At 42.2% G+C, this 14,756-nt stretch overlaps 1 protein-coding gene across 1 annotated transcript in view; it reads right to left on the bottom strand.

Annotated features, from left to right (window-relative positions):
• The window catches only part of ralgapa2 (Ral GTPase activating protein catalytic subunit alpha 2), an 83,797-nt gene that overhangs the window by 34,156 nt on the left and 34,885 nt on the right, over positions 1-14,756 (bottom strand). The window contains exons 22-33 of the mRNA XM_070920697.1: positions 14,055-14,246; positions 13,073-13,350; positions 12,181-12,279; positions 11,356-11,511; positions 7,563-7,691; positions 5,931-6,059; positions 5,705-5,763; positions 5,294-5,402; positions 3,551-3,661; positions 3,232-3,300; positions 2,819-2,956; positions 161-338 (exon numbers count right to left, since the gene is read on the bottom strand). Of these exons, the coding sequence (XP_070776798.1) occupies positions 161-338; positions 2,819-2,956; positions 3,232-3,300; positions 3,551-3,661; positions 5,294-5,402; positions 5,705-5,763; positions 5,931-6,059; positions 7,563-7,691; positions 11,356-11,511; positions 12,181-12,279; positions 13,073-13,350; positions 14,055-14,246 (1,647 nt within the window). The remainder of the gene's footprint in view (positions 1-160; positions 339-2,818; positions 2,957-3,231; positions 3,301-3,550; positions 3,662-5,293; positions 5,403-5,704; positions 5,764-5,930; positions 6,060-7,562; positions 7,692-11,355; positions 11,512-12,180; positions 12,280-13,072; positions 13,351-14,054; positions 14,247-14,756) is intronic.

Raw genomic sequence — 14,756 nt, forward strand, 5'->3', positions numbered from 1 at the left:
ATTAACTGCCAATTTTTACTCTCTCACATGTGTATCCATACAGACACATGCACATACACTATACTAAAAATCCATCATCATCATTTTATCTGCCAGCCCTGTGCACTCTTGCACACAGCGGGTAGTAAAAAGGGGCATCAGGACGGCTCCATGTGCTTACCCTCAGCTACGGTGAGCAGGTTGCCGAAGTCGGTGGTAGTTGTCTGGGAGGGTGGCGGCTCGAAGCTCTTAACCTGACCCAACATGAGGTCATAGTCAGTGGACAGGTCTGACAGGCTGAGGAGGTAGTGGCTCTGTTGGGTGTGCAGGTTGGAGCCGGACACACAGCAGTGCAGCACCTGAGAAACAGCAGAAAAAGGGTAGGACTTTAAATCTGATCTAAAAGACACCGTCCTATTGGATATGGTGGCGTCTGGACGATGCAGTGACACTCCTGCAGGCCTGCTGTAGATTGACATGGCCCAGGAGCACATGAAAGGGGAATATATTGTCCATTTACATCATAAGGCGATGGGGAAATAGAGGGAGAGAAGGAGAGAAAAGAGGGTCTTTATTGACACTAATCCATTTCTCCTGTGATGTGTGAGTGTATCGATCTACATAACAGATGGCAGAGCATCCGTTGGCAGGGCTAGATAAGGCACACTGGGGCAGTTGATTACAGCCATTGGACAGGTTTACACTGTTTGATTTAATTAAGACTTTATCCTTGTGCGCAGCCCCCACCACAAACATGCACACACACAAACACACCTGTATACTGTATAATCTGAGTGGGTGAAACATATGCCTAATGTATGTAAATGAGGGGGCCTCTCATTCAGAGCAGAGCAACTTGGGTAAAGCCATGCAAAGGCTAATCCCATTCAGTACACACATACGCTCAAACTTGGCTGAGAGACGCTCACATAGGCAGGCTGGCCCTGCCATCTGAAACAGTATTGTGTGGGGCAATGTAGACAGTATGTGGATGATTCTACTGAGCAGACCTCTGGGTGCATGGGGGAGGGATTGGAGGCTTGATGCTGAAAAGACCTGAACCAAACAGCTGCTACACCAAAGCCCCAAAGAGGTTCCTCCGTGGAGAGGTGGAGAGACAAAAGGGGAGGGGGGAAACCCACAGCTGTGCTTGACAACTAAGTGACTGCACTTCGCATAGCAACAGTTCCTGGAAGGTAACACAGTGAAACAAGCATACTGTAGTGCGCCTATGTACACACACAGAAATCAAATAATAAAAAGGCAAACACAGACATACAGGTGCGCATATGCACAAATGTACCTAGATAGATTGTAAATACTTTTAAAAATATTTTTATAGTCAGTTATTTTATATTTATTATTCTATTAAAATTTCTTGACTGTTGTAGTACTTTTTTTTTAGTAGTTTTTCTTTTTTTATATTTTTTTCCTTTTCTTTTCACTCTGTTTATTGTCATGCATCAAAATACTAAAGCAAATTCCATGTATGTGAAAACCTACTTGGCAACAAACCCCCAGGTCTGATTCTCGCTGTCTCTCTCTCTCTCTCACACACACACACACACACACACACACACACACACACACACACACACACACACGCACAAACTCTCATACACACACACACACGCAGAGGGGTGGTGCAGCTGGCTGCTGAGGCAGGCTGAGAGAGCAGATGGAGGAGCTTGAACAGAACTCCAGTGAACCAATGAGGTCTAGTGCAATGTTGCCTTTTACACCAGTCTGCATGCTGTTGGTCATCAAAAAACAACTTTTCTCACTTTTCTCTTCGTCTCAGGATAAATGGCATGGCAATCATTAGCTGGGTATGTATTGTTCTAATGTTTGCTGGCTTGGGATACAACAGATTTAAGCCTTTTTAAAAATCAAACTGTAATTAAAGGAAAGTGACGCATGAAAAATAAATGGACACGCCCTACCTTGTCAGTGACACTGGCCTGTGATGGAATAAAAGGGAGTGTTCTCTATTAGGGAAGTTATTCTCTGCTTGGTATGGAGAATAATTAGCAGCCATCGTATCTGTGGAAATGCATAGATCTCGGTCTTGATATTGCATTAATATTGTCACACCTTGTGATCCCTTGCTTATTATATTATTTCCAGTGAAACCCAGAGGGGCCATGTCTTTTGTGTGCTGATAGACAACCAATCATGCCTAATTGTCTTTGCTTTTATAGCAGCTGCAGTCGCTCTCATATTAAGACATATTCCATTCAAATCTCCAGGACAAGCGTTTATAGCCTGAGCTTATCAAGTGGACAAAGGGTCCCGTTTGAATAATTGGACCATTTCTTATCAGGGGTGACATCCTTACAAAGATCTGCCGTTGACCGCATCTGCCCAGACAGGAGGGAATGAATAATACCTCATTCATTTGTGCCTGAAGCTTGGCCCTCGTCCTCAGGGTCAGACCATAAAATGAAGGGTTAGAGGGACAAATACAAAGATTGAATACTGCATATTTCGCCTGTTATAAACAAATGCAGTATATGCAACAAATGCTGGTACAAAGCAAGTTGTAAGGGTTTCCTGTATATGATAAATGCCAACCGCGTGCGTCAACTATGGAGGGTGCTTCTATGCTGTTGTGCCACTATAATGTTAAATGAGGCATAGCCATGAGGTCACGGCGGAGGTGAGTCTAATTAAAGTGGCAAGCCCATTTGGTGGGGTGGGGGTGGAGATGTCGAAGCTATCTATATTTCAGAAGATGGAAAGCAGTCAGTAGTAAGAAGTGGCCATCCTTGAGGTCTGCAAAATGTTTGTTGAAACTGAAACATCCAAGCTTTTCCCACCTTCCAGCGAGGCTACCCACCCTGTAGATGTAGTCCAGCAGTGGGGCCCTGTGGGGTGTGTGGTCCTCCAGCGAAGGCATGGTGATGGGTTCCAGCAGCAGACTCAGGGGTACGGCCATGCACCAGTCCAACAGGCAGAGCAGCAACGACACCATCAACTGAGGAAGTGAGACATTTTTCAATTTTTCTTTGGTCATCCAACATCAAAACAAAAATAAATACAATATTAATAAAACAATACAATCAAAAATAGAAACAAAAGGTAATAGATAAGAGCTGCAAAGACAGAGAATACAGAGATAGAGATAGAGAGAGGTAAAGAGGACAAATCACTTCAGTAGAAACATTCCTCTGCAAATGCACCATTCCAACATGATAGATCAAGGGCCTTTAGATCTCAGCCATTTCATGTCCCCTCCTTTCCAACATGTACCTTTTTGTCTGCTTCCACTGTTGAGTGCTCTGCGCTTGGCAACAAAAAGGCTATTGTGGCCACAAAGATCTGTGTTGGGACAAAACAAGGAGGAAAGATAATTGGATGACACACTCCCATTCATCAGCTGAGTCAGGGCTGTGTGCTAAAATGGATGTGATGCCACAGGATGTAGAGTAAGCATATGCACGAGTAATAACTTGTGTACAATTTGCATTTAAAAACTGGCTTGACTTGATCTTACTTATAATATGTTCTCACATGCCCCCAATGGCTACTGACAATGTTAACTGTGTGTTTGTGTGTATGTGTGTGTTACCTCAATGATTTTCTTAGGCAGAGTGGACTCCAACCTCTGGAGATGTTCCCAGTGAGAGATGAGCAGCTGAAACACGTCACAGGCTACTTGAGCTACTGCTTTGTTCCCAAACTGGACAAACAAACAAGAGGAGAAGAAAAGAATTGATCAATGATGCAAAGGATTTGTCTCCTTTTTACAACAAGCAGCATTAACCTAGAGAAAAATGTAGATGTTAAAGCAGTATTTTCCTGTTATCCTGTACATGTACAGAAGAATGAAGAATGCTTGTTATTTTGACTGCCTGGACATTGTTGCTGTGACACTTTTTGTGGTCACTGGCCATCATCAGATTTTGTTGCTAGCTTGTTGCTAGCTAACGTGAGAGCAGAAATCCAAAGAGCAGAAGCAATTTTTTGGTTTATTTCCATGCAACCAAATTGGTGCTAGCTGGCTGCAACAATACGTAGACACCTGATATGTACACTAAACTATACCTGTAATGCTGACTCCACTGTAATTTAGATAACTGTAGAAAAAAAGAAAATTTGTATGACATGTCTATTGACACAAAACATATTGACATATATCAAAACTGGGCATAACTTCATATATGTACATACGCTCAGAAATGACACATATACAAAGTGTCTTAACGGTGATGTGTGTTCTCGAGGCAGAACATTTGCCAATTCCCAGACTTCAATGTTCTTAAATGTGTCTTTCAGACTTAAGAGTAACACTTTCACAATTTCCCTTGTTGGATTTGTGTCGAATTGTAAAAAGGCAGAGGAACATTGCTGGTCGAAGATGGGGGGAAAAGTTAAGGCACACACTGACAGAGTAATTTCCCTTAAATTTAGCTTTTCACTTACTGTGCATATAATCAGCATAATTTCATTTCCACTTCAAACCATGGCTCGTTTTCTCCAGACTCATTGGGGGAAAGAATTGAGCTGTTGACAATTTTCTTTCAAATGTGGATTTCTTCAGTGATTTGAAATTCTTTGTGGAGAAACAGAATTTCCCATTTCTTCCAGCTGAATGCCTCTCAACATGTAACAAGGGCAGACAATGTGGGGAGTGCAGAAATGGCCAAACACAAAAAGGGGCCCTGAGAGTTCAGCACCTGCTTTTAGAAAAGAGACTCTCAGTGCCACTCTTCCCCCTAGATCCCCCACCCAACCTATACCCTCTATTTTGGGGCTGGCTGAGTCTGTGTGTCAAGTTGTACAGGGGAGTGATTACTGCTCCATTAGAGAAGGGGGGGCTGCTGGAGCAGGAAGCTGGGAGATGTAGCTGCTTAAATTGGCCCACATCTACTGAGAGCGAGCAGCCTGGAAATTACGCCACCGCCCCAAACCCTTTCCATGAAAAAAAAAAAAAACAGCCTGGTTCTCTGCATCTCTTCACTCAGGGAGAAAAAGAGCGCTCTTCCAAAATATACCCATGAGTCACATCACTGGACATGTTTTATTCTAGAGTTTTTTTCCACTCACTACTTTGAAATTGTTCTGCAGTCCTTTTATGTGATCAGCTATAATTTTTGTAAGAGCTAAACACTATAGGGCGTGTGTTGTAAAACAAGAAAAAGGGCTGTGATGAAATCCAGGCTTCCTGCATCATTTCATTTAAAGATGCTGCTGCCAACAGTGATTTATTGTATTCAGATTTTTTTGCCACAGTTACAGTCAACACAGCAAGCAAGCAAGAAAAATGCATATACTGTACGATGAAGCTTCCTTGCCTCAGAGGGCCACTGACCTTTAGTGTTACTCCCAGAACATTGATGGCATCTTTAACCTGGTGGTGGATGTTCTTTTGCATCAACTCCTCACACACCCACAGACCCAGACTGCACACAGCAATGCACCTGAATGACAGACAGTTATTATTCTTAAATCTAAGAATAATACAGAATTTGAACTGCGCAAAATGTATTTTGGAAAACTATTGAAGTTCAACTAGGATGAAAATTATATTTTTGGTGGATAGGCTTTAAAAGCATTGCACAGTAATTGTTGTGAGGGATAGTAAATGCTCTGGATCCATTAGGTTGTAAATTCACATTACGCATACACACATGAATGTGAAACACATTCACATCAAACTAATAAAATAAACAGACAATGTAACCCAAGACCAACTAAGAATCACCAATATTGCCATTCATACCTGGCCCCTTCACAGTGCTCCTTTGTTGCCGTCTCTAGCAGGATGTTGACCAGATAATCCTGAAAAGCAAAGACAAGATGTTAACATTTTAGGAGAAATGTGTAAAATTCTTACAATAATGACTACGCTATGGCTGACTTTTCTGTATACTGCAGGTGACTAATCCACTTATAATACACTGAGCAGTACCGCATATATCCAGTATATACACATGTTGACAGTTTACCTTGATATCCTCATTGCCCACAACGATGTCATCAGAGCCAGGCACACGCTGCAGTACAGGAATTTGGAGGTAAAGGTTGGGGAAACACATGAGGGATCCCAGGATTGTCTGAGCTTCCATCCTTGGAGCCTGGCATAGAGGAGAGAGAAAAAAAAAAACATACTATCATTGATTCCCTAAAGCTACATGAAAACAACCCACTTCCAGGAAACACTAAGGTCGCTATCCGGGGAAAAAGGATTGGAGGGATACAGCAGAATTAATTGCGTCTTTATTCATGATTCTGCTGATGTTCAACAGAATCTCTTGACACATGGTAGGCACTGGACAACAAAATTACAAAATTAAATGCGCGATGGATGCAGCTCTAAAGCAAATTGTACGCCTTGTTGCACCTGTTGAGATGCTATTAAGGTGAAAACAGATCATAAATCGGTACTGGGAGTTATGGAATTATCTGGAAACCAAAACAATAAGAAATGAGAGAGAAATAAGAAACAGTCAACACTAACTTGCCCGTGTTTAGGTTGAAATCTGTGCACACTGGCAAAGAGTTAACTGGGAGTGGTTATCTTATTAGTCTGTCAACAAAGTCTCTACTAATTGTTCCAAATCAGTCACACAAAATGTTTGCATCATAAGCCTGTGTTCATGTAAATGTACATCAGGAATCCACAAATCCAAAAGACTGTGCATAGGGCGTGCAACAATCACCTGTTTGCATTTGTTATTATGGCATTGCTATGTTATGCCTACTCTATTTAAAGACCATAATAATTGTGAACACATATTGGTTTCCACAATTAATTACGCAGGACTGTGAGTCATATTTATATTACATTGTGATGCTCTTATGATGCGCTAATGAAACATTTTCTCTTCAAACTGTCTGACGAATCACAGCCATCTGTAAGTAACTGCTCTTTGCTTCTCAAATACAGCTGCAGGCTTTTGAGTTATAAATATTTGTACATTTAAGTTTTATTTATAGGCAGTAGGTATAGCACAGTATGTTTTTTGTCAATTGTGCAATAAACTTATTTAGATGCAAGAGATGGAGGAATAATCATGACAAACAATTGTATGGCAATTATTCAACTGAGAAAAAATAATTTTCCTTTCAGTCACAGTTGCAAAGTCTCACATATGAGTGCTATGAAGCAAGATTGCATTCTTGATTTTCTTGCAAGTCAAACAAATGACAGAAGTTTCAAACATGTTATTTTGTCCCTCAGATTCTATTTTATTACTACTCAAATTCACAAAACAATTTGAACTTTTCAATGTCAAAAATCCGCAAAACTCACAACAAAAGAAAATGATTCCAGGGGCAAAGTGTTATTCATAGAACTATCAATCACAAGAGAGTGAATGAATGTGACAGCTACTGGACATCAACAGGTATGACGATGAATCCTGATTTTGAATTTTGTTGAAGTTTCTTTACTTATTTGTTCCACAACAAGTACTTTGCATCTTTAAATACGAGCAACAATTTTCAATGACGTTACTGAAAACCTTTAAACATGTGTAACATTTAACCCATTTTCCTGGTTTGATTCACGTAATAAATCTGAATGTTAAAAGTGTGTGTGTGTGTGTGTGTGTGTGTGTGTGTGTGTGTGTGTGTACCTCTGAGGAGTTAGAGCTGAGAACGCAGGCAGCAGCAGTGATGAAATCTCCAATAAGCATGGTGAAGCCCGGCAGGCCGAGGAAGAAGAAACGGGGAGAGCAGGAACGGATGATGGTGTTCAAAACATCCTGATGACAAGCAGATGACAAGATGACGTTAATAGGAAGCAAACAGTAATTTCCACATTGATATTTACGTTGTCAGCCATCAACAACTGACTTGACTTGGTACAGGAATAAACAGCTATTGTCCACCAGAAGCAGAACTGAGTATCTTAGCTCCTCTACAACATGTTTACAGATGGGATTTTTGCATTTGGTATGCACACGGGGTCTTGTTAGTGTGGGTGGAGGGAAGCAGAAATATTTTGTAAATGGGCCACTATGGGAGAGACATGGCAACAGGTAGGCTAAGCATTTTAAGTGTGTTGAAGAGAGTAAGGCACTCAACAGTACATGTCACTAAAGGACAGGGAAAAAACCAGAATGGGAAAGACAGAGGAGAGAGGGAGAGAGAGGCAGCAGATGGATTGTTCACAGCGGATAAGAGAGAGAACAAAAGATCTTAACTTTCGCGAGTCACATGTATATACACACACAGGCAAACCTGTAATTAAAGCCAGAGACAAGGTATTGTTTTGTTGAGGTACAGGCGGCTCAGTGGCAGATGGGTGCTCTTTCAACACTGACATATGCTGTACTGCAGAGGGCTACGCACAAACTGTTCAAGTATGTACAGCGTAATACCATGCTAGACAAGAGCATAAAAAGCTGTTAACAGGATTTTCATGCTATATTTAGATGGCAAAGAGGTCGATTTATTTACTATAAACCGACAGACGAAATACTCTTATTGTGAAAAACACACAACATGTTGGTATGAGAATGCAGCATTTCAGTGAGGCAGAAAGATTGTTCTCCCTCTTATCTGAGACATGCGCGTGCATATTTGTGTACAAAGGCAAGGTCCAGACTAGAAACACCTGCCTTCTTGGCCATAAACTTGTGTAAATCGGACAGTTCAAACATCAGCCTGTTTCTAGCTGAACCGAAGCGCACCTTAGCAAACACACATGCACACAATTTCTATCTGTCTCTCTCAATCACACACACGCACACACAAACACACTGTACCACCTATCTTTCTGTGACATTAATCACCTGAAGCTTTGGTAAACAGAGACTGCAGGTGAACAAAAGAGGAATAGAATAAACACGCAGAGGCAATAAGTACGAAGTCAAACCAACACGACGCGCTGCATGTGGAAAATTGGTAGGAAGAGCTTTAGGACTGAGGACCCATTTTACCCTCATTTTGTTGGTAATTGACCTCTGAAGCATAATGTGCACTGCAGCCAGAGGTAATTAGCATGCAACAAACTGTTGCTTGATTGCCTGAAATGAGCATTTTAGAGGAAGCCACAAATGTAGAATGCAAAGTGTTTTCCATTGTATGTGTAAGTAGAGGGAACCTGGTTTGAGGTGTGTGTATAGAAATGGGAATTGAGCTCCGCATGTGGCTCTGTATTGGCAGTAGGAATGGCCCCTGCATCAACAAAAGGTGCATTAACGTAACTCTGAATAGAGCCACCTCAGACCTTTTCATTTGGCCTCATCTCCAGGAAAGCACACGCTGTCCACCTGCCAGCCCCTGAGGTGACAGGGTTCAGTCCGGTATTACATCACTCCGCACAACATTGGAAAATGTTTGTGTCATTTACTAAACATGGACATTTCCAGTTTAGCATGGGCCAGATTTCCTGTTGCAACTCAACACCACTATCATCACTATGAATATCTGGGGATTTCCCTTCACAAGCTGTTAGGAAGGATATAACCCACCTGCATAACTATGAGGTGAGAGGTTTAATCAACAGCCACGTTGGTGGCTTAGAGGTCAACTGTCACATTTTAATCTGGCAGTAAATAAATCATACAAGACCTCTCTCTTTGCAACTTAAAGTTAAAGAGGAGCTAGTTTTGCTCTGAAAGCACAGGTAAGGAAAACTGTCTGTCCACATCATATGTTAGTCCATGTAAGATTAACTGGTGTTTTAAGTGTATATGACTGACAGATGTTTTCTTTCACAGATGCAAAATAAATAGGTGCGAAACAAAGCTTTGTTTGTGTGCACTTCACTTTACTTCCCAAAATATGCTGTTGACTATTGCAGTCCAGATAGTAGACCTATTAGATAGATTACTGCTATTGTGCTATGGTCATGCCTTTGCGGGACCAGTGACCAGGGAATGACAGCCAGGACAATAGCCCTGACCTTGGCACTGTCTGTTGGAAGCTTAGCAGAGTTTAATTTAATGGTGAGGATTTACACTGGGATACCCTGCAATCTACGAAACATGGCTGTTTAGGGCAGATTTTATTACTTGATAAAAAGGTAGTCTAAAGAAAATGCTCCACCTGAGTGTTGTAACATACCGATGTACAGTACACACGGTATGTAAAAAGCTAAACTAAATACAAACCATATTTTTTTACTAACTAATTGCACATACAGAATCATATTAGATGGTTTGCAGACCTGCCTGTACTAATAGCTACTTTGATCATGTGAGCTAATAAAAAAAATAGGGTGCAAAAGAAAGATAGACTTAAAAATTATGTGTATGATGGAGATTTGGAAAAGTATATGTTTTTTCCTTTTTTGTGTTGGGGTGGGGGGTTGTGGGTGAAGGCAGAGAGGAAGGAGGAGGGGGGGTAAGAGCCACTTTCTTATGGTAAGCAGGCGTGCGGCTGTCCTCTATTGTGTGGCGTGAGGACTCTTTTCTCTGGCCAATTTGAGCATGCTTCAGTGCTTCAGCCAGCCTGGCTCTGGCCCCCCGACGCATTATACAGAGCCACAACAAAAGCTGGAGAATGTTGCCTCGTCCCTCAGTGTTCCCCCCTCATTGCTCTACTCTACACTGCCTTCCCCAGACTCCCCTCCCGCTCCTTCACACACTTGCATACACACAGGCAGGCAGGCAGGCAGGCGGGCGGGCCAGCCTACTCTGGGCCCCTGGCCGACGTGTCAGTCTAACGGAGCGCGACAGACGTCAATCCTTAATTAATCACGTATACGCGGCGGGGGCTCAAAACATTATTTAACGACATGGAAAACATTCTAATAAGCTTGTCGCACTGCCAAGGCGCAATAGAAACCCAGCCAGGAGGGCATATACACAGACACACACACACACACACACACACACACACACACACACACACACACACACATGCATCCAAAACACCCACACACACTTTTATCCCTGTCCTTTGTTTTGGGGGGAATCCATTCATCTCCACTCAGCTTCGTCTGGAAGGAATGGAGCTAGGCCAGATTTAAATATGAGGAAGGGTGTGGCTAAAGGGGGTGGAGGATGCCAAAACACAGAGGCCTTCTTCATCACCACTGGTTGGCATGCAGTTTTCAAACATTACCAGCTGAAACAAACCTTCACTATAAATTGTGGTGCACCTATATGACCCCTGTCCTCACTCCTGTCAGTTATAGTCCTCATATTGATCCTAAATATTGGTATAAAGATCCGGCACTGGACAAATACTAGATGCAGATGATAAGGCAAGGGTTTACCTGAATTACACCAAGAACTAACAGGTGAATAGGAATCACTGAGTCACATCACACAGGAAAAAGTACATGGAAAATATAAACCATCGTTTTTAAACAGGGCCAATGCATGTGCATCACAATCGTTTGACTGGTCCGCCATCTATTGGTGGAAAAAGGGAACAACTAGCAGCCTTACTGCAGTTGCCACCTACTGGCCGTACCTGGTCGCCGCTGGTGAGGCCCTTGTGCATGACATGGTAGAGGTGCACCAAGAAATCACTGTTGGGGAGCACATCCTGGTGCCTGGTCATCATCTCACAGATCAGCTTGTAGGCCTGCAGCTTGCCAGCCTTGTACTCAGCTGGCAGCATGGTGGCCTGTGGAGGAGAGGGCGACACTGAGGTCAGTATTATTATGAGGAGTTGAAGACTTTGAAATCTATTATGCGGACCAATTTTCTTCTGTGGTGGAAACTTGTCACCACTGGAGTTGCAACCAATAGGAATTTATCGTGAACACAGTCGCTGTTTTCCATGATGAGGAGAACTACACATTTTGAGTTTGACTTCAATATGCTACATCCTTGTTTTTGTGGTTTTGCTGAAACAGTACGATTAGATACTATTAATTTAATTGTGGGTAGTCACAGTGTCTGTTGCTGCTAAAGCTAACCATCCTGTCCTGTTTATTACTGCTGGAAATGTGATTAAATTGTTTCCTGAGCATTAGAGGATTCTCCCAAGGAAACACCTGCCAGACATTGTTTACAACAGCTGATGTGAACATATTGATAAACTTGGAACAAGTGAAATAACTTTAGCGTTCAATGAAAATGCTTTGGAATATAACTTTTAGGACATGACAGTGGATCTGGCAGTCAGATGCTAACAAAAACTTTATTAGCTTTAGATTTTGTCAGAAACTATTATTTATTCTGCATGCTGTATACCTACTTAAGTATGACACACTTTCAATCTAACCCTCAGTAACCTGGTTGTTTTTTGCACATTTAATCATTGTGACTGTTGTTTTCTGAATGTTGATACCCTAAAGAGCCAGGAAGCCAGCATTCGAAGAGGAGGGATGAAGACCGGCTGGGGAGGAGAAGACTGGTTGTCCACACTGATCCCAAGATTGTCCCGGATCTGTAAGCACACGTTCATTTTCATTAATCAAGATAACGTTTATATGAAGGACTCTGTTCTAAAATGCTATATCTATTCACATACATACCGTTAACTAAAATAAACAGGCACTATTTCATCAACATAATTAGATCCTCAAAACACATGTTTTATACGCAAAGTGCACTAATTATATAGTGAGTCATTGTGCACTTTTATATCATGCCATCCTTTGTAAGAGTTGGCATATATATATTTTCATGTGAGGTAAAATGCTTCATATGAACTGTCATAGCCGAAAATAAATTTGAAAAAGTTGAAATTGACAGGAACATCCAGGTTTCTGGAGATGGAATTGTAGCCTTGAGATTGTCCATGCTTGGATATGATCTTCTGTCTGACCTCCTCAGATAATTCTCTGCTTTTTTTTCTCTCCATGCTGAGTGTGGTGAACGCAGTGCCACTTAACAGCAGAATGAGTACTTTGCTCCATTTAAACTGGTTGAAAAGGTGATTATTAGATCGCAGGCACCTGAGACTCACCGCAGGTGAGTTCAAGGTGAACCACCTGCTTGAAATCCAATTATTTCTTGCAACTTCTGAAAAGGTGCCAATAATATTGTGCAGGCCATTTTTGCTCGAATTCAGTGTTTTTGTTTAGTTCCTCTGCAAACCAAAGAAATACATATGTGGATACCAAAAGAGGTTATAATTTAAAAATGTTCTGGAAGAAATGGTGTGTTGTTTGACAAAAATGCAAGGGCGCCAATATTTTCGGCCACGACTGTAGGTAGTTTCTGCCTTCCCACCTTACCTTTGCCAGCTTGTGCCAGAGCTCATAAAGATAGGAGAAGACCTTGGCATGGATTTTGGGGCAGCGGATGCTGTTGACATCTCCCAGAATACCCAAAATCCTCCTCCACAGGACGAAGGCCGAATCTGCATGCCAACCAGTCAGGGTCCCACCCGCAATGATGCTGACATCATCAGCCAGACACTCACTACTGTCTGCAAGGTCAGAAAGAGAGTTTGGGGTGGTTTGGGTAAGAGAATGAATTATTTGGTAACACCTATATTTGTAGCTGCCAGTACCTAATCCAAAGTGAGCCAAATTTAATTTTAGGATATGGGATTCCGTCAACAAATGCAGAAGAGTTTTTATAAAAGCATTTTACATTTTGAGACTTATCTGCAATACAGAAAAGATAAATAAACCCTCAAAGCCATCCTGTCATTGTTTGAGCAGTTGTTGAGCAAATCCTTAGCCCGCCTGTGCATTTTCTCAAAAGCATCCAAGCACTAAGATCTTTGTCCACTGATCAAAGCACTGAAACGCTTTTGGGGTAACAGGCACAAATCACATGCATCATCTAAATGAACTCAGGTTGAATTGTGAGAGGACAGTGCCACCTAGTGGGAAGCAGAAGAACGATGGGGAGTATAGGGAGTTCAGGCCTGGAAAAGACATGGAAATGGATCGCGTGTGAAGCAGATCTGGGGTGATTAGTAAGTGGAAGGTTTTTCCACTATTCGGGCAAAACTTTGTGCACAATTAAAATAAGATATACAGGAATGCATGTCTGTTTCCAAGGAGAACTAAAAAAAGTAATTTCATCTATTCAATCGAGTAACTAAACAGGATGTGGGAGAATGAAAAACAAAACAAAACACAAAAATGGATAAGAGTAATGTAAAAAAGGAAGTCAAGGTAAGGCTGAAAAATATAGAGCATGGAGAGTCAATGGTAAATGAGGACTGTATGGTCTATATGATGAGTAACAGCTGGGGAGCAGTACCCAAGTGGTGTGGCATGTGTAAGACAGACTGATGCATGGTGTCGTCCAGGGGGCAGTCCCGCGGGCAGTCCCGCGGGCACTCTGTGTGCACCAGCAGGGCTGGTGAGGCGGGCGGGTTCTGGGGGTAGTGGTAGTGGTTGTGGTGGTGGTAGGACGGGGGTGCAGAGTGGGGAGGGAGGGCACACTCAGGACCTAAAAACGACAAGGGGAAAGGGATAAAATTGGGTTTGAGGAAGGGAGCACAGGGACAAAGGAAGAGTGACAACTTCATGATGATCACAATGTAGGACAACACAGACAGTTCACGCACAAGGGGGGGAGGGGCAGCAGAGTGGTGACAACAATGCCTCCATCAATAATGATGGAGGAGGGAAGGAGGGGGTAAACTAATAGCTGAAGGGTATAAAAGCAGAGGGAGTATCTTGATTATTTTCCTGTGAAAATAAAAAGATCTGCCACAATATAATCATATAATATAAAACAAATATTACAATTCCGTCTAAAACAAACTGCAGACCACAGGTCATTTTCCCTTCACAAAATTCAAAACACACAAGCTGTCAGCAGCTTTACAAGATTAAATGGCTTAGCCAGAGAGGTACTGTGGCAGATACTGACAAGCAGGTCAAGTTTCCTTACTGGGTCACTCTACCCAGCAAGGACTAATCTATCAAGAGTGAGGTTATAGGAAGCACCAAAACC

The sequence above is a fragment of the Enoplosus armatus genome, chromosome 15 (assembly GCF_043641665.1).
Source record: "Enoplosus armatus isolate fEnoArm2 chromosome 15, fEnoArm2.hap1, whole genome shotgun sequence".
NCBI classification, from domain to species: domain Eukaryota; kingdom Metazoa; phylum Chordata; class Actinopteri; order Centrarchiformes; family Enoplosidae; genus Enoplosus; species Enoplosus armatus.